Below are 25,940 nucleotides of genomic sequence, written 5' to 3'. Positions count from 1 at the left end.
ACATCACTAGTCATTAGAGAAATGCAAATCAAAACCACAATGAGGTATCACCTCACACCGCTCAGAATGGCCATCATCAAAAAATCTACAAACAGTAAATGCTGGAGAGGGTGTGGAGAAAAGGGAACCCTCTTGCACTGTTGATGGGAACGTAAAATGATTCAGCCATTATGGGGAACACTATGGACGTTCCTTAAAAAACTAAAAATAGAACTACCATATGACCCAGCAATCCCACTACTGGGCATATGCCCTGAGAAAACCACAATTCAAAAAGAGTCATGTAGGGGCTTCCCTGGTGGCGCAGTGGTTGAGAGTCCGCCTGCCGATGCAGGGGAACGTGGGTCCGTGCCCCGGAGGATCCCACGTGCCACGGAGCGGCTGGGCCCGTGGGCCATGGCCGCTGGGCCTGCGCGTCCGGAGCCTGTGCTCCGCAACGGGGGAGGCCACAGCGGTGAGAGGCCCGCATACCGCAAAAAAAAAAGAGTCATGTACCACAATGTTCATTGCAGCACTATTTACAATAGCCAGGACATGGAAGCAAACTATGTGTCCATCAACAGATGAATCGATAAAGAAGATGTAGTACATATATACAATGGAATATTACTCAGCCATAAAAAGAAACGAAATTGAGTTATTTGTAGTGAGGTAGATGGACCTAGAGGCTGTCACACAGAGTGAAGTAAGTCAGAGAGAAAAACAAATACCGTATGCTAACACATATATATGGAATCTAACAAAAAAAAAAAGGTTCTAAAGAACCTAGGGGCAGGACAGGAATAAAGATGCAGACACAGAGAATGGACTTGAGGACACAGGGAGGGGGAAGGGTAAGCTGGGACAAAGTGAGAGAGTGGCATGGACATATATACACTACCAAATGTAAAATAGATAGCTAGTGGGAAGCAGCTGCATAGCACAGGGAGATCAGCTCCATGCTTTGTGACCACCTAGAGGGGTGGTATAGAGAGGGTGCGAGGGAGACACAAGAGGGAGGAGATATGGGGATATATGTATATGTATAGCTGATTCAGTTTGTTCTACAGCAGAAACTAGCACAACATTGTAAAGCAATTATACTCCAATAAAAATGTTTAAAAAAATAGTATACCCATTACATGTTAACATAAGTCATAAATTGTTGTGAAAAATTACTGTACTTTCCCAAGCAAAAAATTATGGGGAAGAACAGCATTATTTAGCATTTTTGCAAATGTCTAACATCTGGTTTAATAGAAGACAGCTGGATTCTCATATCTGCTTCTGCTTTGTTTTTTTGTGATTCACTGTTTTTTTAATAAATTTATTTAGTTTATTTATTAATTTTTGGCTTTGTCGGGTGTTTGTTGCTGCATGTGGGCTTTCTTTAGTTGCAGCGAGCAGGGGCTACTCTTTGTTGTGGTGCATGGGCTTCTTATTGCAGTGGCTTCTCTTGTGGCAGAGCACAAGCTCTCGGCGCGTGGGCTTCAGTAGTTGTGGCACATGGGCTTCAGTAGTTGTGGCACGAGGGCTCAGTAGTTGTGGCATCTTCCAGGTCCAAGGCTTGAACCCGTGTCCCCTGAACTGGCAGGAGGATTCTTAACCACTGTGCCACCAGGGAAGCCCGATTCATTGTTTTAGTTTAAGTATATAAAGAAAATCTGGCCTCACACAGATATGAGGCTGGAAAGGAAGCATTTTAATAGTCACTTCTGATAATATGGATATTCTTTTTTTTTTTTTTTTTTTTGCGGTACGCGGGCCTCTCACTGTTCTGGCCTCTCCCGTTGTGGAGCACAGGCTCCAGACGCGCAGGCTCAGCGGCCATGGCTCACGGGTCTAGCCGCTCCGCGGCATGTGGGATCTTCCCGGACCGGGGCACGAAGCCATGTCCCATGCATCGGCAGGGGGACTCTCAACCACTGCGCCACCAGTGAAGCCCGCAGATATTCTTTTTTGATATGACACCGCAGCTTAACAAATGGTAGTTTCTTAAAGACTAGTTGCAATGAGAAGTCTGAAACCCTATCTTTTGTACTGTTGACACCAAAATTTATTGGTTTATCTTGCAGTTTGAATTGATCTTTTACCCATGCATGATTTTGTAACACCACGTATTGGTCAACTGGAAAATACTAGCTCATTAAGTTATACAACTGTTCCGAATGTGCAGTGGAAAATTCCACTGGATACTCCAGAGCAATTAAGAGTAAAAATGACAAATAATATCTTTATATCACTGTAAAGATAGCTTTGGCCTTTGGTACTCCCTAAAGTGTGGGTGGCAGTCCCCACACCTACCGTGAGAACCACTGTCATACGTTGGCTGCAGCTGACAGCTTCTGCAAACATAAAGGACCTTGAAAGTACCATTTTACGGCAAAATAACTCAATTGGATGAATCTTAAGTTAAACATAAAACGTATTTCAAGATTGTGAACACGCTTCACGAATAAAGAAAAGCCTGAAGAAAATAAAAGTCACTTTATACTTTTGTCTTCTAGAAATAAATGTGTTAATATTTTGGCCCACTGTCACCTCTCCTTAAGGGCAGAGACTGTGTTTTATTGATCTACAAATTTCGGAGTTAGCATAATGCCTGGCCCTTATGAGCACTCAAAAAGAATTTTTCTTTTTTAAAAGTATACCGTACATAGTTTTGTAGCCTATCCTTTTCATTTAGCCTCAGAGTTGGTCAGTTTTCCCATATGCGTTCTATAACTACTGCATAACATTAAAGTTTTCAAGCTCAAACTCACTTTAAAAACCGTGACTTTGCTTTGGTAAGGAGTAAAAATTTTGCAAGGGAAAAAAATTTAAATGACATGGTTCCAGCAGGACTCCAGGGAAGAAGTTTGGGGAGCAGGATCGCTCCGCCACAGACTCACAGCGCCTGGGACACCTGGACACAGGCCACCGCGGCGGGCAGGGGTGAGGGTCCAGGGACCATGGCACTTGGCGCTTTTTCGGGGGCTTTCGCGCGGGACCGACATGCGAAAAGGGGGGGGGGCAGCTGGACGGTCCCACTCCCCACGACAGGGAGGGTCTTCCAGCTCCGGCTCCCCTTTCCTCGGAGGAGCTGCCTCTCCTGCACTTGTCTGGGCACCGGAACTCGAGACAGTTCTGTCAACAGTCAGCGGGAGAGCCAGCCCCCGGGACGGCCCAGAAAGACTGAGCATGCGTGGAACGCACCCGGCGTGCAATCCTGGAAGAGGTTAGAGGTCGCGAGGTACATCACAGCGCCGGCATTCCAGATGAATTAGCTGCTTTGGTGGCTCCACAGGGCGAGTGGCGACGCTAAAGCACTAGTGTGCGGCTCCCAGGAGCTACACCCGCTCCTCCCACGCCATCCCACTCCTTTCCTAAGGCTCCCGCGGCCGTCAGAAAAACCCGGAGAGGCGGACCACTTTCGCTTCGCACGCACTTCCTTTCCCCTGCCGGAAGGGAAAGGGGGTAGAGAAGCATCGCATGCGCCGTTCGCAGGCGGCCCCTAGAGTGGAGTCGAGTTGCTGGTTTCGTTGGCCCGGCCGGAGTGCGCCTGCGCGGTCTCCGGCTTCCCTCCACCTCCGCTTCCCCTCCCCCTGTCCCCCGCGGGGCCTCTGGGTCCGGCGGGACCATGTTCACCAGCACCGGTTCCAGTGGGCTTTGTGAGTACCGGACGCCGCCATCCTGGCTATCCCCTAAACACCACACTGGGTACCTCCTTGAGGAGGCTGGGGGCAGCGGGGACTCTCGGGGTTGCAGGCGGTTTGGGGGTCGATCTGACGTCCCTGTGCCGGAACCTTGGTAGTTCTTGCCCGGTGGGGGGCAGCGGACACCGCCCCCATTTCAGCCTGGAGGGGTCAGTGGGGACTGAGTCAGCCCCCAGCCCCCCACCTGTGAGCCCCAGGTGCGATGCTCAGATGCCCCTGGGGCTGCTGTAGGTGGGCTGGGCAGTTAGGGTCGGGCTGGGTTGCCCTGGTCTTATGGCCCGGCCCCCTGCCCTCAGCGGTAGGTTTGCCAGCTAGAAAGAAGAGGCTGTCCAGGTGGAAGCGATGCTGGAAGCCTGCTCCCTTCCCAGTCACCTTGCTCCATTCATTTGGGCTACAGAGGGACCGAACTGGCTCTCCCCCGGATGCAAATTCCAACCTCTGCTTCAGGAGCTGACCCCTTAGTTTTACTTAGATTCTTTTTTTTCTCCTCAGTCTCTCTTAGGAGTTTTTAGACAAACAAAAACTGATTAAAGTACTTCAAAGTGGAAGGAAGTTTGGAAGTAGTTTGGCAGGAAAGCAGAGACATTGCTGCTGGATGTTGCTAAATTTTACTGGCGTGTCAGCTGTGGAGTGTCAGCAGATAGAGAGCAGAGAAATATATATAGCCTTTTAAACGACTTTCTTTTTCTCATTGAAATGGTTTAATTGACTTTTGATAAGGTGGACTGTATGTTAACTAAACAGCGCTGAGATTAGGCACTGATACAGCAACAGTGAATTGTTTGAATAGCTATAATTTTTGCAATTGCTTGTCACTGTTAACGCTTCATATCTCTATACATGTGAAGTTAATCTTACTGAGTACAGAGGCAGTTGACATTTCCAAATATTAATGATCTGTTGTGAATGTTAGGAATCTTTTTCTGAGAATACTTATCTTAGCCTGGGAGTAAGTTAGTATCAGGGCAACAGGCATAATTATAAATCTTCCTCACTTCTCAACTTCTCAGGTTCTGAAGTGGGTTTAATATTTGTGATTTCCCTTGTTTCATACTTAATTTGATTTATGGCATCTTTCAGGTATTGGCCTCAGAGTATTTTACAACTACTAGGTAATTAATCTTCCCCAAACTACCCTTTAGAAAAAGAACATGACTGTTGAAACTGATACTCAAAAGGTGGTGTGATTTTCCTGGGATCTGTGAGCCATACACTGGTGGATATGAAATTAATGGTAGAATTCTTCAATTTTATTTGGTTTTTTTCATCATTTTGACTTATCCTTCCTTGCTGACCAAAACACATTAAAGAATTAAAAAGGCAAGCAAAATCTGTTATTGGTTACTATGCTGTATTAGCTATTATGTTGGCAAAGTGTTTTCAGATTTGATACAGGGTGACTCTGGGGAAGGTAGTAATATGTGATTACCTGTGGCACATGGTTGATGAGTATTGAATTCTAGGAGCCAAACTGCCACCCAGGGAGAGGCCTAGGCCAAAGGCTTCTCCTCAGCTGTCTTGCCCTTTTTCTAAAATAAATGTATCCACAGCATAAGAATTGATGGAATGGCCATTCCTCAGAAGTCCATGTCTTATATGCTCATTTAACAAACATTTTGAGCATCTCGGAAACTGCGAGGGGCTGGGAATGCGACATTAGACAAGTCTTGGTCCCAGTGTTTGCAGAGCTTACAGTGGTGTTTAGGCACTGGTTTTCCAAGACTGGTCTTTCGGCAAGTCTGGGTGGGAAAATTTACTTTGCTTTGAAATTTTTCTTTGCAATGCGCCCCACTGAGAGGGAAGTGATTTCCTTTAGATAAGTTGTGTAGCCCTTTGGTAATTCAGAGTTCTGATCCTGAGTAAGTGTCCCGAGGATGAATAATCTGCCTAGCAGCGCCCCCAGGGATGTTGAATAACATTCTCTTTTTAAGGGAAAAATCCTGGCCATTTCCTACCACTGGCGTATTTCCCACATCTGTGACTAGTAGATAGTGTATTTGTGTTATACTTGCTTTCCTCCCTCTCTCACTCATTCATTTATTTATTCAACAAGTGTCTGCTTAATACCCACATAAGCCACACACTGTTCGTGTATAGAGGATAAAGTGGTACACAGGATGAAGGAGACCAACATCCAATAAGTAAGTTATGTGTTTTCACATAGTGATAAGCATCGTGAAGAAAATCTGAGGGTAGTGGCATAGACTGTGGTTATGGAGGACTTCAGCAGGACGCTAAAAGAATGCTAAGGATGCTGCTTTAGCAGGTGTGGTCAGTGAAGATGTTTGGGAAGGTGACCCAAATGGCGTGAAGGAACCCACCTGTCAGTTTTTGTTGAAAAGTGTGCATCAGATGGGTGCCTCTCAGTCCTTATCTTAGTGGAATGTTCTCTCACACTGGCCTTGATGAACACTTCTTTCTAAAATTCTTTTTTTTTTTATTGAAGTATAGTTGCTTTACAATATTATATTAGTTTCAGGTGTATAGCATAGTGATTCAATATTTTTATAGGTTATACTCCATTTAAAGTTATTATAAAATATTGGCTTCATTCCCTGTGCTGTATATTACATCCTTGTATCCTATTTATTTTACACCTAGTAGTTTGTATCTTTCTAAAATTCCTTGTTCTTTGACTTTTTCTTCATATCTCCTGACCACAGCTACGTAGTTTTTCACATCCTCAGGATCTACTGGATTTGGCATTAAGTTATTGTTACCTTAAGAAGAGTAGTTTCAGTGGATTATTAAGGCCAAAACCTATTTTTGTTGAGGTATGGAGTGAACCAGAGGTAGAGAGTAGAAATAGAGACGACCGTTGGGATGGACAGCTGGCAGTCTCAGGGAGACACAGCTGGAGTCATCCCTTTGAAGACTCAGTACCCAGGATATCTTGCTAACTCAAGCCACACAGTCCTGAGGTGGGAACCAGTACAGACTTATCAGAGTGAGAAAGTTCTCAAATGAGCTGGAACTTTCCCTTGAGTGAAACTCGTTTTGATCCAAAACATTAGTTAGGGAGCCTAGAGTCAGGTGCAGTTAGGGGAGGTTGATGAATGCGAGGTCCAGCGGTGGCAGCCTATGGTGAGGACATTCATTTCGCTCTGGAGATGGGTGAGCCACAAGGACTGGTGGGTCATTCAGGGTCTGTAACCCCCTCTTCATTTCAGCTTTAGGGTACTGCCTTGGAGCCCGAAGGCTCTGTCCCCAGCATCATCCTGAAATGGACACTTTGCAGTTTCCCAGTGCAGCTGTGGTTGTGCTCCCAGGAAGGACCAAACTGTGTTCTGATTGATATATTCTTTGTTTAGGTATGTGCTCAATGTGTTGAATACATAACTTGTGGGAGATGGTTAAAATAAATCTTTATTTTTGTCTCTCACCATCTCTTTAAGATGCACTCAGCTTGGAAAGCCTTTTCCTTTTATGAGAAGGCATCAGGCCTTATGACTTTTTATTCACTCTTCAAGTTATTGATTCAACAGCTGTTTAATGAGCATGGCTCATTAGGTGAAAGACAAAAGGTGCGTTCAAGTGGCAGTGATCTTAGGGAACAGAAGTCACAAAACATAGGCTCAATTTAAAAATGTCCAGTTCAGTGTATTAATCAACACTCAGCCTTCATTCAAAGGTAAGAGTTTTTCTCCCTCTTTCTCCCAGTTAAGATTTGTAGTTGGCAACCACTTGCTGTCAGAGAAAGTGGTATAGTTGGCTTCTGTCCTTTTGTGTCCCCTCTGACCCCCCAGTTTCCTGTTTCTGACCTTACTGGGTTCTAGGTAAGGTGGGGTGGGAGGAAGAAGGAATAGTGAGGAACTAGGATTGTTCTTCCGTGGCTCTCTGAGCCTGGTACATGGTTAAAGCTGACTCTGTGCTGTGGGCTTTTTAGAGTCTCTTGGGAGGCGCCCATTCCGGCTGCTCCCCTGACCTGGGGGGATGCAGTGTTATGCTGGTGGGCTTTATTTGGTGTCTTTCATAGCTCCTAGGAACTTAGGTCCACCTACAGTTTCCTCCTTCTAGGGCCTGTTTGGCCTGCTTGAGGACACTGCTGGACGGATTGAAAGATGACCCCACTGTTGCCTCTGGCCTGTGGTCCACCTCTGCTTGCTGGAATTGCTGATTCTTTGCCCTGGTCATGCATTCTTATCTCAGTGATCAACATGGCTTCTCCTCCTCCTGCTCTCTAGAAACCTCGGTACCCTGCTCTCAGGGGTCACGTGTTCATCTCACTCACAAGGCCCATTTCTCTCTCTTGACCACGGGGGTATTCGTAGGCTCATGATGAGTATAGCAGCTCTGCTTAGCAGTGGAGCTTATTTCTCAGCCCTTGAACACTTATTCTGGGTCCTGGCAAGTTGCTTTTTATTGCCCCCCTTGTGACTGCTGCAGCTGGTTCCTCGTGTGTCCGCCATGTTCCTTCTTTCAGTCCATGACTCTCCCTCTTTCTTCCTAAAGCAGAACCAAGATCCAGTTTTGCTTTTACTAGAGATGTTTTATGTCCTAATTAGGATCTTTTTGTAGGAGCTAATGCACTATTGTTGTTTTTATTTGCACGTTTTTCTTTTTCCTTTATTATTATTATATTTCTCTTCCCTTTAGTCAAGTTATTATCTAACTTCTCCAACTTTTTCCATTCTCAGCTTGTGGCAGTATCAGTTTTAGTCATGAAGGCAGAACCTACCTTAAATCAAGCTACTTTAAAACTTGCATTTCTATGGAATTTTAATAAATACAATCTGATAAAGTGTATCTCATAAGTAATTTACTCCAGCATATTTGAGGTGTGCTTTCTAGAACACACTGGTACTGTGCAGGGCTGCTTAAAAATTTTTTTTAATTAAAAAATTGTTTTATTTTTAAACCCCAAATTTTATTGTTCAGTTTATTTTTTCCAGCTTTATTGAGATATAATTGACAAAAATTTTATATATTCATGTTGTATGTGATGTTTTGTCATTTGCATACATTGTGAAATGATTACTGCAGTCAAGGTAATTAAAATATCCATCACCCCACAGTTATCTTTGTGTGTGTGTGTGTGTGTGTGTGTGTGTGTGTGTGTGTGTGGTGAAAACATTCAAGATCTACTCTCTAGCCAATTTGAAGTATACAATTCATTATTCCTACCTATGGTCATCATGCTGTACATTGCTTAAGTTTTAGCCCTCATTTAAATTATAATTATAAATGAAAATTATCATTTAATCCTCATTTAAATCATGATTCTCTTTCCCAGACATTTTTCTCAAGATTTTTATGTTATATTGCCACTGTTCTCAGACATTTTCCAATGCTTATGTTACCTTAGTCCCTTGAATGCAGCATGATACAGTGGAAAGAGCACAGTATTAATATTTGGAAAGCGTTCAGAAGCCAGGATGTCCCTAATGTTGTTTTTAAAGATTGATGATGGAAATTAGCACTTCCAAGGCTTATGGGCCCTGCAACAAGGAAATTTAACTTTTTATTAACTCTTTGTTTCTAAGACTTAGTGGGAATGGTTTTCATTGTAGAAAATTTGGGAAGTAAAAGGAGGAAACATAAAATTCCATTTCAGTGTGCTACCCAGATTTCATCCCTGTTAGCATATTGGTGTTCTGTAAATTTTTTTGTATGTATGTATGTAAACAGATTTAAAAGCAAAATTGGAGCTACGTACAGTTTCATATTCTGATTTTTTCATTTAACTTTAAATGAATTTGCCCCATGTTATTAATAATGTTCAAAGATGACTTTTAACATTTTTTTGTTTTGCCTTATTACAAAACTGAAACATGCTTGCTGCCAAAAAAATTAAAATATTACACAAATACGTAATATAGAAAGGAATAGTCAAACGTTACTCTCCCACCCAAATAATCATCACTGCTATTTTAGTGCTCATTCTTTTAGATTTTTTTCTGTACAGGCTCTTACCTGTGTATTCTTTCTCTCTCAGGCACCCACACACACGTGTTTTATACAGACATGGCATTCAAATAAGCATTTTGTTGTGCTCCCCTAACATTTTTTAGATACAGAATCATGACTTTGAAGTATTACAACGTGTTATATTTCAGTGTTTTTCTCCAGTTTTTTCCCATTTAAACAATGTTATGGTGAACGTCTTTTAAGTTATTGATCACATCTTTGACCTAATCCTAAAGAAATGATCACAAACATGGAAGTATAGTGTCAAAGAATAGGAACATTTTTAAGCTCTTGATCTGTATTGCCAAATCCTTCCAGAAAGGATGTGTCACTTTACACTTTTCAGCAGTTTAGCAGAATATTTTTCTCACCAAACTCTTGTAACACTTGAGTATGATAATTTAAAATGATTTTTGCCAATTGAGATATTGAAAAATGACATTTTATTGTTTTAATCTGCATTTCTTTGAATGCCTGGGAAAGTGAACTTATTTTCATCTTTCATATTTGTTGGCCATTTTAATATATTTTTGAACTGATTTGACTATTTATGTCCTTTGCCCTTTTTTTTTATTGGAGTATTTGTTTTGTTTTTGTTAAATTGATTAGTAAAAGTCCTTTAAGGGTACTAGCTTTTGTCATGGTATATGTTACGAATATTTTAATCACTTGTCAGTTGCTTTTTAATTTTTTTTTTTTTTTTTTTTTTTTCCGGTACGCGGGCCTCTCACTGTTGTGGCCTCTCCCATTGCGGAGCACAGGCTCCGGACACGCAGGCTCAGCGGCCATGGCTCACGGACCCAGCTGTTCCACGGCGTGTGGGATCTTCCCGGACTGGGGCACGAACCTGTGTCCCCAGCATCGGCAGGCAGACTCTCAACCACTGCGCCACCAGGGAAGCCCCCGCTTTTTAATTTTATTCATGAAATTTTTCTCATATAAAGTTTTTCATTTAAATAAGTCATTAAAATAAAGGGATTTAGCTCATAAATTTTATTTAGCCAAATTCATCCTTTTCTTTATTAAGTCCTGGGCCTCCTGAGATCTGTTAAATATTCATTTAATATTTTTGTATCTTATATTTTTCTGATTATATAGGTAATATATACTGCTGGTACAAATTCAGCCTACCCAGAAAAGAAGAAAGTGAAACGTGAAATTCTTTCTTCTCAGTCCCAGAACAGTTTGGAGAATATTCTTGTAGGTTGTTTTTTGTTTATGAATCCTGTGTGTGCGTGTTTGTGTGTCTGTGTGTGTGTGTGTGTGTGTGTGATTAATATAAGAGTAATATAAGCATATGGTAAAAATTTATATAAGGATATAATATGAATTCTCTTCACTAGCAGTAGCCGCTTTTAAGTTCCTCTTTCTTTGTTTCTTCTGTTATTACAGCTTTAAATGATGTATTTATGCCTTTATTGATTTGTCAACTACTGGTTCTGCTTATAGATTCCACATAATGAAAGATGAGGAACTTGCATACCTCCAACCTCTCCATGTTTTAGTTTTGGTTTGGTTACCCCTTGTAATGGTTACATTTATAATTTTAAACAATGGACAAAACCCTTTATTTTTTATTTTTATTTTTTTAATTTTTATATTTTTTTGCGGTACGCGGGCCTCTCACCGTTGTGGCCTCTCCCGTTGCGGAGCACAGGCTCTGGACGCGCAGGCCCAGCGGCCATGGCTCATGGGCCCAGCCACTCCGCGGCACGTGGGATCTTCCCAGACTGGGGCACGAACCCGTGTCCCCTGCATCGGCAGGCGGACTCTCAACCACTGCGCCACCAGGGAAGCCCAATCCTTTATTTTTTGATTCATCAGTTTTTGGCACAGTCAGTAGACTACACTATGAAAATGAGAAAAATTAGCCCAAGAACATGTACTTTTTTGTCTCTCAGTTCTTGATTTGTGTTCTATGTGTGCTGTGTGTTTTTATAGCCTGTTCTGTAATGACAGTTAAGCCTTCCATGCTTTGTCTGTAGGTTGATTTTATATAGAAAATCATAACAATAGCTATATTTACATTATTATGATTGTGTATTCATTGTTGAACCAAGGTGTGTGATTGGTGTCATAGAAGAAGATAGAGCCCTAGGTCAGAAAACTTGTGCTACTTCAAGGAGTCTCTTAATTTCTTTTAATATTTCTTCACTACTTAAGTTCACACTCAATTTTTGCTGTTTCTTGACCCTTGCATCATTTTCTTCTCTGAGTCTTCTGTTTTCTCCCCTGGCATCCCTCCTGCAGTAAACGTTTTGGTGCAGAGGACACGAGGGTGAGCTTTCCGGATGCTCACTTGACCATTCTTGTACATAGTGAAAGACTGGATTTGTAAGTAGCTGGTGTGGGTTTCCTCTTTATTTGTGGGTAGGTCTTTGTCCCCAAGAGGCCCGAACCTCGGCTGGCAGGGCCGCCTGTAGGCTCTGTTCAAGTTTGCAGAGCTTGTGAACAGGCTGCTCTCCATATAGGGTGCAGAAGCGGGGAGCAGGAGACGGGCAAAGATGGTGAAAATCCCCCGCTGTGGGCCAGGGTAGGGGGCTTGGCTCTTTGTGTAAATCTTACTCTGAGTGAAGCTGCCCTTCCTCTTACCACCCGCCTCCCACTGTGCCACGTTACCCAGGCTAGCATCTGTTGCGGGCATCTGAAGATGCCCGAGCTCTCTTCTAGTCTTTCTCAGCCCTCAGACCCTTACAATGTCCTCCCTAAGTAGATCGCCACTTTCTTTGGAGAGCATTTCTCGGATTTTATTTTGGGGGGCAAAGCCTTTTCTTCAGCTGGGGTGGTCAGATGAATGGTTGTGTATGAGGAAATGCAAAGGAGTGTGTCTGGGGGCGGGGTTTTGTGGAAGGGCCTGGCCCAGCTGCCACAGCAGGCACGTGTGCCATTTATACTGGGGATGGTTTAAACAGGATGTGGGCTCAACACTAAGGGCCATTGAAAGAAACTTAAGATAATAATTCCCTTTTCAGTTCTTTTTCCTCTTGATTGTCACAAAGAGAAAGTCTCACTTAGCTGCTAGTCTGAAATACCTCTCTAATAGCAGCTAGTTTCCTCTGGTAACGTGGAGAACAGGAGGCAAGCCCAGATCTTTCTGCAGCAACAATATTAGTTAGAATTTAGTAAACTGTGTTTATTTTTAATGTTACCACCTACTGATGACAAAGTGACACTCGTTTTGCACTTATTATAGTGATATAAAGTTTCCTTTAAAATACATTTATTTAACTAAAACATAGTAAGATAACTTAAAGAAAAATATTAAACAATAGGATAGGTAACACTGGGATATAACAAAAATTGTGGCTCCGTAATGGAACTGACTGAAGTTTGAGAAATACTGTAAATTATTCTGTTGGGTAATTCTGTTTGCTCATTCTCCTCTCCAGGTCTTGGTATTTATTCATTAGTTCCCTGGACTATTTGGAAGGAGGCATTTCTCTGGTGTTTTGAAGGTCCTTTTATTTCAGTATGACTTTGGGAGGGGGGAAAAGTGGACAGGTATAGGAGCCTGTCATCTTGAACTGAAATTTTGTTGAGCTGTCTTTTTGGTTTCATTGCTTTTATTTGATTCTTGAATCTGTTTAGCATTAATTTTAGTGTTTATAATGTTTAAGTGGGGTTTTTTCGTCCCCACCAACCAGCCAGTCTCAGCATCAGTGGTTAAAGATGTTAGTAGCATCTCTACTCACAAATGGATTAGGTGCTAAAGGCCGTGTACAGGTCCAAACTTAAAAGGATTTAAGCTTGGTTCTCTATTTTAGTAGGCTTTTCCAGCAGACAGGAGTGGAAGAGGTTCCTTGTATCATCAAACTCTAAAATCAGACTTGGGTTTCTCCATCTTGCAGATGTATGTTTTGTTTACGTCCTTCCCCCCAATAGACCCGTTTAGTCTACATTAAACATCTGCTGACAGGTAACTCCCTCTCCTGCTTACTTTCTCAGATGTTCAAGTGTATGTCTTTATAGATACGGTATCCTTACTTGTCAGTCTACTTTGGTTGATTCGAAGTTTCATAGGGTCTTTGAACATATAGAACCATCCTTGGTTTGTTCTGGAGCTGTTACCGTTAGGGCAGCACCTTCACCAGCCTTGGTCTTTACGACTCAGCCTTCTCTTAAATTAGCATTGCTCTGATAGGCATTCACCTCAGTGATAATTCTCTAGGCCAGACTTTGAACACTGGCAGGCCACACAGATGTGTTTTGTTTGAGCTGTGTGTTGGTGGTGAGGGTAGGGGGGTGGGAGGAGAGTCACCTTCCAACATTTTAGAATTGGTGTCTTTGAGACAGAAATCCAGATTCCTCTTAGTTCTTGAGATGATGATCTGCCACACCAGGGCTGAACTGTTGTGTGACAAAAATCCACTGATACGTGCTTTTTGCCACCTACCTCCCCTGTTTCACTGCTACCTGCCTGGCCTCCTTAGGTACTTGAACTTACAACAGATCGTTTTTTTTTTTTGCCAATAACCACACATTTTCTCTTAAAAATTTTTTTTTTCTTTTCTCTTACAGTTTATCACATGGGTCTAGAACAAGCTTGTCTAGACAAGCTTTCTGATTCACTTTTTCAGAGCTGTTCCTACCGTTGAATAATTTATCATTATTTATGTGTAACATTTATAATTTTCTTACTTCTTTTGGCTTTTAAAATTATTATTTCATTTTATTGTATTCCTTGTCTAATTAGCACTTTTAACAATGACTGCCTTTTTTTTTTTTACACTTAAGGAAAGGCTTTATGTTTGTATAAAATCTCCCTAAGAAGGCTAAACCCGAGTAGTGTCCAGCGTAGTGGCAGGACTGAAATTAAAGTGCGGGAGCCTGTTGCCACTGTTGCTGACATGCAGATCTGACACACTTTTCTCTGGCGTCACGAGCCTTTGTGTTCAGCTCTGTTTTAGAACTTTCTTTTTCAATTTTATTGCTCGTTCTTTTTTTCCCCCTAATTCATACTATTGAATATTTTAGATATAGAATACATTCTTGTCTCTAGAGGACAAATCTTCCTCTTTCTTGCCTTTTTTCGGAGTTCTTTTCTGGAAACTTCCTAGCCTTTTCTCCTGTTCATTTTCCTGATGAGTTTTACAAGCGTTGGTCCAGTGACAAGTGTTCACGGGCTGCCCTCCCAAGCCAGGCCCCCGGGCCACCTGTTGGGTGAGGAGTGGTCAGTGTAGCAGATGCCCAGGGCCTTCACATTCTCCCCAGTGTGTTAGGAACAGCAGCGGGTTCATGGATGGCTTACAGTGTTTTACTTCTGAGCATCGTAGGTAATTGACTGTCACAAAAATAAACTTGGGACCTTTTGATTCTCGGGCAATTTTATGAATGTCTTTGTGGAGACGGTCACCAGAACGCACTTGGTCACTGAGGGTGTGTTTCATCAGGTTTCCTTCCAGGAAGCTCATAGGCCTGAAGAGTAAAGCAAGGTGGATGCAGAAGGTGTCCCTCGTAGTGCACAGGTTTCTGCATTTTCGTGGACTTACACACGTTGGTTTAGCCCCTTTTTGATGAAAAAGTTTAAGGAAGTGACTTCATAAAACACCAGCTCACCCCATTCTTGTGGAACCCCTGAGAAGTTTACCAAATAGTTGAGTAGTCAGAAATAGGAAAACGATCTGGTAGGGTATGGCAGCCCCTCCTCCAGGGGTGTGAACCACACCAGGGTTTTTGATGAGTATATTTTGACATGGTGACTTGTGGGGATGGGCAGAGTTGCTGGGTTACTGCCTTTTCCTCCCCCCCATCCCCACCCCCTGCATCTCTCCTCAGCTACGATGCTTCTGTAACAGCCCACATGGCTAAGCTTTGCCAAGACCTGTGGTTAGTATCTTTAGTACCTAAAAGATGCATATTTTTATTCAGGTAGAATTCACATAACATAAAATTCACCGTTGTAACCATTTAAAAGTGTACAATTATTGACTTAACAGCACATTCACATTGTTGTGCAGTCATCACCAACCACTCTCTAATTGTAGACCATGCTTATCAACCCTAAAAAGAAGCGCAGTTCCCATCAAGCAGTCCCTCACCATTCCCTCCCCTTCCCTGCCCCTGACAACCACCAATCTGCTTTGTGTCTCTGGATTTTTAAATTCTGGACATTTCATGTATATGGAGTCATAATATGTGGCTTTTGAGTCTGGCTTCTTTTGCTTAGTATAATGTTTGCAAGGTTCTTCCATATTGTAGCGTGTGTTACTAGCATGTGTCCTTTTATGACTAATAGTTCGTTGTCTGGATATACCACATTTTGTTTATTCACCTGTTGATAGACATTTGGGTTGTTTCCACTTTTTGGCTCTTAGGATAATGCTGCGATGAATATTCAGGTTTTTGTTTGAATATCTGTTTTCAGTCCTCTTGGGTATATAACTAGGAGTTGAGTTGTTGGGTCATGTGGTAATTCTATGTTTAACTTTTTGAGCAACCAAAAAGATACAAGTGAAGTACTAAAAATAGTAAGAGTGAAAATCCCTTTGGACCATGGACCATGATATAAAGATATCAGATTTCTTTGTTATATATTACAAAACCTTTTTCTTTGGAGTCAGGCAGAACTGGTCCAGATCTCAGCCTAACTAGTTGTGACTTTGCACCAGTTATTTAACCTTTCTTAGCCTATTTTTCACCTAGAATATTCAGATAACTAAGTATTGCCTCAGGTTTACTATAAGCATTCACTGAGATGGTATTACACAGAAAGCGCTTTTTTTAGCACAGTGCTTGGCATAAAGTAATCCACATATACTGTAATAATTATTTTAGGATAATACGCAGTCACCATAGCCTGATTGCGATTCTTTGCCACAGAGAGATGGCTTCGTACTGCGGTCATACCAAAGAGGTGAATGACCCAAAAGGAAACACCTTAAACTTTGGTGTTTTATGTTGTCTTTACCGTAGATGTTCTGCATTTTTATTTTTATATTAATGCATTGTCTGTCATTCTCAAAATTTGTTACATCCCTATTTTCAAAAGTGGAAGGACCCATTGTAAAGAAGTGACATTTTTTAACCTTCCATTTGATCACTGCTTGGGTTCCTCATGTATGAACCACTTCCTGGCTCCACTCACGTGGGGGGCCAGCAGATGGCTAGCGATTTGCCTTATCTCACTGCGTAAGGATTTAATGAAACTTTTAAGTGAGTTAGTAACTAGTTAAACCGAAATTATTTTTTCTAAGTCTTAAAATATTTTCATAAAAATTTAAAACCCCCCGTGAACAGATCATTCAGAGATTGCCACTGTTAATATTTTGATAGGTGCTTTTAAAAAACCCATGTATTTATGAACTATTTATTCAATATATAATAATGCTACTGGAAATATTGCACTTACTATTTAGGAACATCTTTCCAAAGCATGAAATATTTTTCTACAACCTAGTTCTTAAAATTGAGTATTATTCCATTTTATGGATAGAACATAATTTATCTATTTTCCTTTTGGACATTGATGTTTCTAGTTTTTTCACTATCATAAACAATGCTGTGATGAGCGTCTTTGTAGCAAAAATCTTTGTGTATATCTGTGATAATTACTTTGGGCTAAATTCCTAGATGTAGATTTTTTTTTTGGATCAGAGGGTTTATATATTTTTTTTAAACTTTTGATCAGTTTAACATTTGATAAGTACCCACCACTCTGTGTTGTACCCTCCCAGACTGCCGTCTTTTTATATCTCCATTCACAAGTGCATTTACTTTTGTTACAGAGGGTACCACTTGGATTTCTGTTATTGCTGTTTGTGACTATGTATGTCTTTCAATTAAAATCCACCATGCAGGTGACAGTCCCTTTGGACCATGGAGCTCCGTGGCCGCGCAGCATAGGGAGCAGTTTTATTTGTAGTCAGATTGTCGGGGTTTGTTCTTCCACTCCCTGGCCATTAGATCAGACACCTCTTCTTGAACAGCATTCCTGTGTCCTCAGCCTCACCTCTTATTCCATGTATTTCTATACTCTTGTTTGGTGTAACCTGGTCTGATTTGGTAAAGCTTATTTCTCTGTTTTCCCCTTGGGGCTTCTTTTCTGTGGCCACTCTAGACGTTTGAGGGATGATGGATAAAAATGCTTTCCTGTTTCTTCCCTGGGTGATGGTTCTGAGATACATTCACAAGGCTTCTTAGAAAATCCTGTGGGACTCAGCACTTGACAGAAACATCTGTAACTCATAGAGGTGGCCAGCTTCGTAATGAATCCTTGTATTGACTCTCTCTGTGTTTCATTCCCTGTGTCCCTCACTCCTGCTCCCTGGAACCACATTCCAAAATAAACTACCTGCCGGCTAGTCTTTGTCTTGCCTTTTATTTTAAGTGGAACCCAGGCTGAGTCATTTGTGATCACGGACAGGTAACTCACTCTTTGAGTCGCAGTTTTCTCATATTATAAATTTGGAGAGGGTCATGTCTACCTCATATAATCCTTTCCTTCACCAGATACTTACTAAAACACTACTATATGCCCGATACTGTCCTGGGTATAGAAATATATAGTAGTGAGCAGGACAAGGAAGACCCTGCCTTCATTGAATTTACATTCTGATGAGGGAGACAGACAAGGAGGGAAACAAAGACAAATTTCAAATAGTGAAAAGTGCTCTGCAGTAAATAAAAAGTCATGAGGGAATGCTACTCTGAGGTGCTGTCTGAAATGAGGACCGAGTGATGAGGACAGGCTGGATGTGGGGAGAACATCTTGAGCAGAGGTGCTGTGAATGGGACTTTGCACTTGCCATGTGCTCAATAAACGTTGGATAGTATTAGGAGTAAGGTTAGATCAAAGGGATAACCTGTCATTAACTACACAGCAGTAGGTGACCAGTTTTGTCTCATGAATGGACAAAAATTGGCTTCATAGAATAAGCACATAATTGTACAGGATGTGAATAGAGTTGTGCAGTACATTTTTCTCTACCAATGTAGTGAGTTACATTGATTGATTTGCTTTGCATTCCTGGTATAAACTTAACTTGGTTGTGATGTATTATCCTGTTTATGTATAGCTGGATTCAATTTGCTAATATTGTGTTGAGAATATTGCAACAAAATATTAGCAAATTGGTCTGAGGTATTGGTCTCTTGTTTTCTTTTAACACCTTTGTTTTTGGAATCAGTGTAATGTTGGCTTCATAAAATGAATTGCAAAGTGTTCTCTCCTTTCTACGTGGTGGAAGAGTTTATGTAGGATTGGTATTCTTTTTCCTTTAAGTGTTTGGTACAATTCTTCAGTGAAGCCATCGGGCCTAGAGTTTTCTTTGTTGGAAGACTTAACTATGAATTCAGTTTCTTCATTTCTATAGGACTGTTCAAATTTCTTTTTGACTTTGATAAGTAGATTGCATCTTTCGAGGAATTTGCCTGTTTCATCCAGGTTGTCAAATTTGTGGCTAAAATGTTGTTTCTGATATTCCCTTATTATCCTTTAAAAATTATTTATGATAAAAGTACATACATAAAATTTACCATTCTAACCATTTTTAAGTGTACAGTCCAGTGGCATTAAGTGCATTTCACAATGTTGTACAACCCCTTACTAGCCTATTAATGTCTATGGCATCTGTAGTGATGTCCTCTCCTTTATTCTTTTTTTTTTTTTTCGGTACGCGGGCCTCTGGCCTCTCCCGTTGCGGAGCACAGGCTCCAGACGCTCAGGCTCAGCGGCCATGGCTCAGGGGCCCAGCCGCTCAGCGGCATGTGGGAACCTCCCGGACTGGGGTACGAACCCGTGTCCCCTGCATCGGCAGGCGGACTCTCAACCACTGCGCCACCAGGGAAGCCCCCTTCCTTTATTCTTGATACTGGTAATTGTGTCTTCTCTTTCTTTCCTGATCAGTCCTGCTAGAGGTATATCAATTTTATTGATCTTCTCAAAGAGTTAGTTTTTAGTTTCATTGATTTTTCTCTATTATATTTTGGTTTTCAATTTCATTGATTTCTGCTCACAATTCTGTCTTTCCGTATGCTTGCTTAGGGTTTAATTTGCTCGTCTTTTTCTAGTGTTTTAAAGCTTGTACTCTTTATTGTTATTTGAGACCTTTTCTCTTCCTGTATAAGCATTTAATGCTATAAATTTCCTTCTAAGCATTGCCTTATTTGCAGCCCACAAATTTTGCTTGGTTGTACTACTTTTTATTCTATTTAACATATATTCTAATTTCCCTTGTGACTCCGTCTTTGACCCAGGTATTATTTAGAAGTATGTTGTTTAATTTTCAAGTACAGTTGACCCTTGAACAATGTGGGTGTTTGGAGTGCTGACCCCCATGCAGTCGAAAATTCGAGTATAACTCTGTAGTTGGCTCTTCATATCCATGGTTCCGCATCCGTGGATTCAACCAGCCATGGATTGTGTAGTGCCGTGGTATGTACTTATTGAAAAAAAATCGTATAAGTGGACCCTTGACATTCAGACCTGTGTTGTTCAAGGGTCAGCTGTATTTGGAGGATTTTCCATCCATCTTTCTGTTGTTGATTTCTAGTTTAATTTTGTTGTAATCAGGGAACGTACTTTGTATGATTTTAATTTCTTTTAATTTATAGAGGTGTGTTTTATGGCCCAGAATATGGTCTGTCTTGGGGAATGTTCCTTATCCATTTGAAAAAAAATGTGTAATTTTTTGTTGTTGGGTGGAGTATACTATAAATGTCAATCAGGTCAAATTGATATTGTTTTTCAAGTCTTCTATATTCTTACTGATTGATATGACAACATATTACAGCATGGATGGCTGGCTTAAACAACAGAAGTTTATCTACTTACAAGTCAGGAGACTGGAAGTACAAGATCCAAGCATTGGCAAGTTTGGTTTTTCCTGAGGCCTTTCTTCTTGGCTTGTAGATGTCTTCTCCCTGTGTGTTCACATGGTCTTTCCTCTGTTTGTGTGCATCCCTGGTGCCACTTCCTTCTCCAATAAGAACAGATTGGATTAGGGCCCCACCTTTGTGACCTCATTTAACCTTAAACTACCTCTTTAAAGACCCTATCTCCAAATATAGTCGAATTGGGGGTTAGGGCTTCAACATATGAATCTGGAGGAGGGCGAGGGACATTTCAGTCCATGACACTGATTTTCTGTCTACTTGTGTTATTGATTACTGAGAGAGGAGTGCTGAAGATTCCTACTATATTTGTGGATTTACCTGTTTCTATAAGTTTTTGCTTCATGTATTTTGAAGTCTTATCTCAGCTCTCATATTCTGTGATTCACTATTTGCCCACTTCCACAGTTGAAGAATGGTAAAATGAACACCATATACTTACCACCTAGATTCTGCAATTAACATTTTACATATTTGCTTTATTAAATATCCATTCTCTGTTTCATCAATTTGCCTTATTTTTTGGTGGATTTCAAAGTAAGTTGTAGTCACTTTATCTCTAAACACTTAAGCATACATGTTGTTAACTAGAATTTAATAATAATTTAAAGTTCTTTTTTTGTTTGTTTTGCAGTAAACTTCATATGGCAAAATGTACAGATCTTGAGTTAATCGGTAAATTCTGCTGTCCATAGTAATACTGTATACTTGTCCTGTGATGTAGGACTTCTTGGACCATTGTATATTATCTGTTACTTTCCTCATAGGTTTCTGGGATCTGATTTTTGCTCATCTTAAGAGGAGGACTTAATGGTAGTGTTATCTGAGTTAAGTAATCAGGTCTGTATTTTTAGGGGTTTAGTCCTAGACAGAATTAAAATGATTGTATAAATAGTATCCATTATTAATTCAGTAAATATTTTATTTATTTTTAGTCTTTAATTGTGTAAAATACACATAACATAAATTTGCCATCTTAACCATTTTTAAGTGTATGGTTCCATGGCATTAAGCACATTCACATTGTTGTGCATTTGTGGCTAGAACTCTTCATCTTGCAAAACTGAAACTCTATACCCACTAAACAGCTCCCTATTCTTCTCTCCCCCCAGCCCCTCAAAACCACCTTTCTATTTCCTGTCTCTGAATTTGACTCCTTAGGTACCTCATAGAAATGGAATCATACAGTATTTATCGTTTTGTGTCTGGCTTATTCCCTTCAGCATAATGTCCAAAAAGTTTATCCATGATGTGGCATGTGAGAACTTCCTTCCTTTTAAAGACTGAATATAATTCATTATATTCTGCTGTATGGATATACCACATTTTGTTTATCCACTTGTCCATCAATGGATGCTTGGGTATTTATTGAGCAACTCTTATATATCAGTCACCTTTCATTAGATAAACACTTGTTGACTGCCTTTATGGACCTGATCCTGTTATAGGCATGAGGGATACTGCAGCAGTGAACACAGGCAGACAAAATTGTTGCCTTCAAGAGGCTTATATTCTAATGGGGACTGAGGATGGGGAGATGGACAATACACAGAGAAATGTATTTCTTGATTCCAAATTGCATTTTTTCACATTTTAGTGTTTCTAATATTGGGTTGTACTTTACAGTTGATGCCATCTTAGAATTATTTGACAGTGTTTCTTTTTTAGTAACACCTAAAATAATGGTATATCTTACAGTCAGTTTGAATCATAGATTTGGTGAATCACTATTAATAAGTCAATTGTTGATAAGTGCTGTGAAAAAATAAACCAGAACAAAGGGGATAGAGAATTACATGGGGTATCCACAAATAAGGTGACATTTGAGCAGAGCACGTGTTCACTACAGGTGATACTTTTTTCATAGCAGGACTTCCTCCCTGCAGGACATAGTGTGTTGGTTCACGTTCTGTTCTCACTCTGGACTGGTAACAGCTTGTGGACTAGTTACTTTGAGCAGCATTGGTATAAACGGTAGAGCCCTAGGAGGTGGTGGGCGGAGATGGGGGTTAGGGAACAGTTTGCAAGGTGGGCCCAGATCTTGTAGGCATGGTAAGGGCGAGGGTGACAGAATTTTCCATCTTAGGAACTGGCAACAGTTCTACTGGCTCGCCACAAAAACTTTGGGTCATCTTTGATTTCTCCATTTTCCCATACATTATACCCAGTTAGCCAGCAAATCCTGCTGCTGTACCTTCCAAACATACTCCAGTTCTGACCACTCTCACTACCCCCACCCAAACCACCCTGGTCCAGGCCATCATCATCTTTTGTCTGGATTATTATGATAGCCTCCTAACTGGTCTCCTTTCTTCTATGCTTGCCTTGCTGTAATCTCTTCTCAATTTAGCAACCAAAGCAATCCTTTGAAAACATGTCTGATCATGTTACTCCTTTCCTAAACATCCCAAGAGCATCCTGTCACTCTCCAAGGAAAGGTTAAGTCCTTATGGCCTATAGGGTTCTACACTGTTTGCTCCTCGACTTCTTTGGCCTTATATCCTGCCTCTCTGCTTTTTGCTTATTCTGCTGTTAGCTGCCTTGGCAGCCTTACTGTTTCTTGATCGTATTGAGTGTGTTTCTGTCTCACAGCACTTGGACTTGCTCTTTTCCCTGCCAAGAATACTGCTCCCCAGATATCTGCAAGGCCCACATCCTCAGGTGTCTGCTCAAATTTCACCTTGTCAGAGGGCCTTCTAATCATGCTATAAAAAAGAGCACCCTTCTTTCCCTACTAGCACTATGTTTTCCCCTAAACCAGGATAGGCTAGTTATGCTGCAGTAGCAAACGGCTCTCAAATGTCAGGGACCTGAAACGACAAGGTTTGTTTCTTACTGCAGGCGTCCCTCCATTGTGAGTCGCCTGGCAGGGCCTGTCCCGTGTTGTCTTGAACTCTGGCGTCCGGCTCGTAGCATAGCCACCATCTTGATCATTGGCCAAGGGAAAGGCCATTCACTGGCTCTCCAGTATTTGCCTGGAAGTAACATCTATTATGTTGACTTGGCCAAAGCAAGTCACATTGCCATATGCCACTTCAGTTAGGGGCAGGTGTGGGTGGGTAGCAGTCCTATCTTTTATCTGAAAAGAGAGCAGGAAATCCATGGTGGGTAACACAGCCTCGCTCTTTACCGCTTAATCTTTCTATAGCATTTATTTGTATCTGACATGATATTTACCTTGCTTTGTGTATTTTCTTTTCTCTGCTGTCTAGACTGTAGGTACCACAAGGGGAGGGACTTTGTCCATCATTTGCTGCTATACCCCAGGACCTAGGATAATGCATGGTCTGCAGCAGTAGGTGCTTATTAATTGTAGAGATATGAGTGAGAACACCAAAGCAAACCATTCATTTGTTCATATGGCGACATGTAAGCCATTGGGAGTGTGGAGCAGGAAGGTTTGAGGAGAGAGCACACTTACTAGAGAAGAGCAGTAGCATTACTGGTCAGTGGAGAGTGTCAGTTTGAGATTTGAGACCATGAACCTACAGTGGAATCATGCAGGCAGCAAGGAAGAGGCAGGAATGAATAAATAATGGGACCCATTTCACAAGGATCGGTGAAGTCCAAGTTGAAGGAGGAAACCTTCAAGGTGCACCTCTGTCACCTCTGCTCCGTCTTCAGTCCTGTCGGAATAATAAGGGAGGAGCTTGCCTTTCACCAAGGAGGCCCAGTCTCCTGGGATTGTGATTGCGGTGGTTGGAGCAGTTTTCCCTATATTCATTCTTTTTTTTTTTTTTTTTTTTGTGGTACGCGGGCCTCTCACTGTTGTGGTCTCTCCCGCCGCGGAGCACAGGCTCCGGACGCGCAGGCTCAGCGGGCACGGCCCACAGGCCCAGCCGCTCCGCGGCACGCGGTATCCTCCCGGACCGGGGCACAAACCCGCGTCCCCTACATCGGCAGGCGGACTCCCAACCACTGCGCCACCAGGGAAGCCCCTTATATTCATTCTTTATTTACTTCTCACTACTCTTGAGGTAGTGTCTCTTATCTTCATTTTACAGGTGAGGAAAACAGGCTGAAATTGCTCGCGTTAGGACTTAGGTTGGTCAGGCTCACAACCACGGTGCTTTCCGGTACGTTTGGGGTACTAGGTGGAGGGGACTCCACTTTCTGGGGGGCGGGGAGCTCCGTTAGCTCTTAGATTCCCTGGAGCCTCGATTGCATCTTGGTCATGAAAATAGTATGCAGCCACTTTACCGATGGTTCCAGTTTAGCTGTTTGTAAGACCGTACCAGAGAGGAAGTAGTTGGGCTATTTTTATATATGCAAACAAGTGCAATTACCACACTACCAACCATAACTAGTAGATTCACTCCCCATTGAAGTGCACCTCACACAATCTGAGAACGTCTCTGTCTGAAAGTGTCCGTGACGCTTTCCTGTGGTCTTGCCTGTTGATGATCTGGACATTTCATTCCCTCAAGGAGCTGTGCTAGGCTTTATGGCCAACATAGAGAAGAGAAGGCAGGTGGCCTCCCTCGGGAATCTTTAATGTAGTCGGGAAGGCAAAACAGGTTCCAGACCCTGACTCCTCAACTAGTACCTGGAAACGGGGATGCAGGTTGGGGGAAGAGCCCCTCGGGCTAAAATGGGAGAGACTGATGTAAGGAAGTGGGAACTGAGCTGTTGTTTGAAGTCTGCGTGAGATTTTTTTTTTTTTTAAGTGAAAATCCCATAGTACCTTTTTTAAATTCGTATGTATGGAAAATGTAACAAGTATTAACATTTTAAATAATCTGATTTACTTAATGAACATTCTGATATGGAGAGGAAACGTCACTCTTGAAACACTTTTTCCTCATATAATTTCAAATTATTAAGAATTAAAAACATAATACTTTATAGTTTGATAAGATTTAGCCTATCACTTCTCTACTCAAAGATTATTAAATCTTACAGTCTGAGCCAGTATTACCACCACACAACTGTAAAATAAATTTATTGATGATAACTCTATAGAATTTACTCCCTGTATTTGATGTTACAAACTTTAGGGTCTTTGAGATATGCAGGATCCTTGTATGTAACTGGCATAAACCCCATTATTTGAGCTCTCTTAATTGCTTTTGTGATTTCTTTTTGTTTCTTCCCACAAAGACCTGCTATGTGCCTTCCATAAATGCATCTAGTAAATGGAGAAATAAACTGGGATAAAAGCTGTACATTCTTATAATCTACACGTTTTCCACACAAGATAGATTTTTTCAGAGGCTCCTTATAAGGATTTTCCATTGGAACAGGCAGGTCCTCATTGCTGGTTGCCTGTTTATATTGTGAACAACTTCTCCACAGCACTGCATGAGCCCCAGAATCTGTGAGGCAGACAGCAGCCGTTACGAAGTGCGTTAACGTTCCCCTTCCTAGCCCACTGCAGAGGGCTACCATAGCTGCCATGGTTCGTTGCTCTTCCTCTGCGTGAGATTTAGACAAGGTTCCAGGGTGCCCGTGGTGGAAAATCTCAGCAGACCACTGCAGGCAGCAATGTTAGCACTTTTAACCGCTTCTTAAATTTCTTAAAGTAAATGT

The 25,940-nt window shown here is 41.6% G+C and overlaps 2 protein-coding genes across 4 annotated transcripts in view; one reads left to right on the top strand and one right to left on the bottom strand.

The window, feature by feature from the left end:
• Positions 1-3,431: 3,431 nt before the first annotated feature.
• UBAC2 (UBA domain containing 2) overlaps positions 3,432-25,940 on the top strand; it is a 152,353-nt gene continuing 129,844 nt past the window's right edge. Inside the window, exon 1 of one of the 3 annotated variants that reach the window (XM_082675874.1) lies at positions 3,432-3,629. In XM_082675874.1, coding sequence (XP_082532000.1) covers positions 3,599-3,629 — 31 coding nt within the window. In that variant the 5' untranslated portion in view covers positions 3,432-3,598. The remainder of the gene's footprint in view (positions 3,630-25,940) is intronic. The other 2 variants (XM_082675872.1, XM_082675873.1) reach the window with 2 other exon arrangements.
• On the bottom strand, positions 25,337-25,810 carry LOC309835986 (small ribosomal subunit protein bS18m-like). The gene has a single exon (XM_082675719.1). The coding sequence runs from the start codon at positions 25,806-25,808 to the stop codon at positions 25,377-25,379; it is 432 nt and encodes a 143-aa protein (XP_082531845.1). The 5' UTR covers positions 25,809-25,810; the 3' UTR covers positions 25,337-25,376.

The sequence above is a fragment of the Grampus griseus genome, assembly GCF_964374135.1.
Source record: "Grampus griseus genome assembly, chromosome: 18".
NCBI classification, from domain to species: domain Eukaryota; kingdom Metazoa; phylum Chordata; class Mammalia; order Artiodactyla; family Delphinidae; genus Grampus; species Grampus griseus.
The sequence above is the reverse complement of the archived record's forward strand: the minus strand, read 5'-3'. Positions and strand labels throughout refer to the sequence as shown.

Excerpts from the sequence above, each read along its gene's own strand:
- LOC309835986 (XM_082675719.1), bottom strand. The coding sequence starts at position 25,808 with ATGGCAGCTATGGTAGCCCTCTGCAGTGGGCTAGGAAGGGGAACGTTA.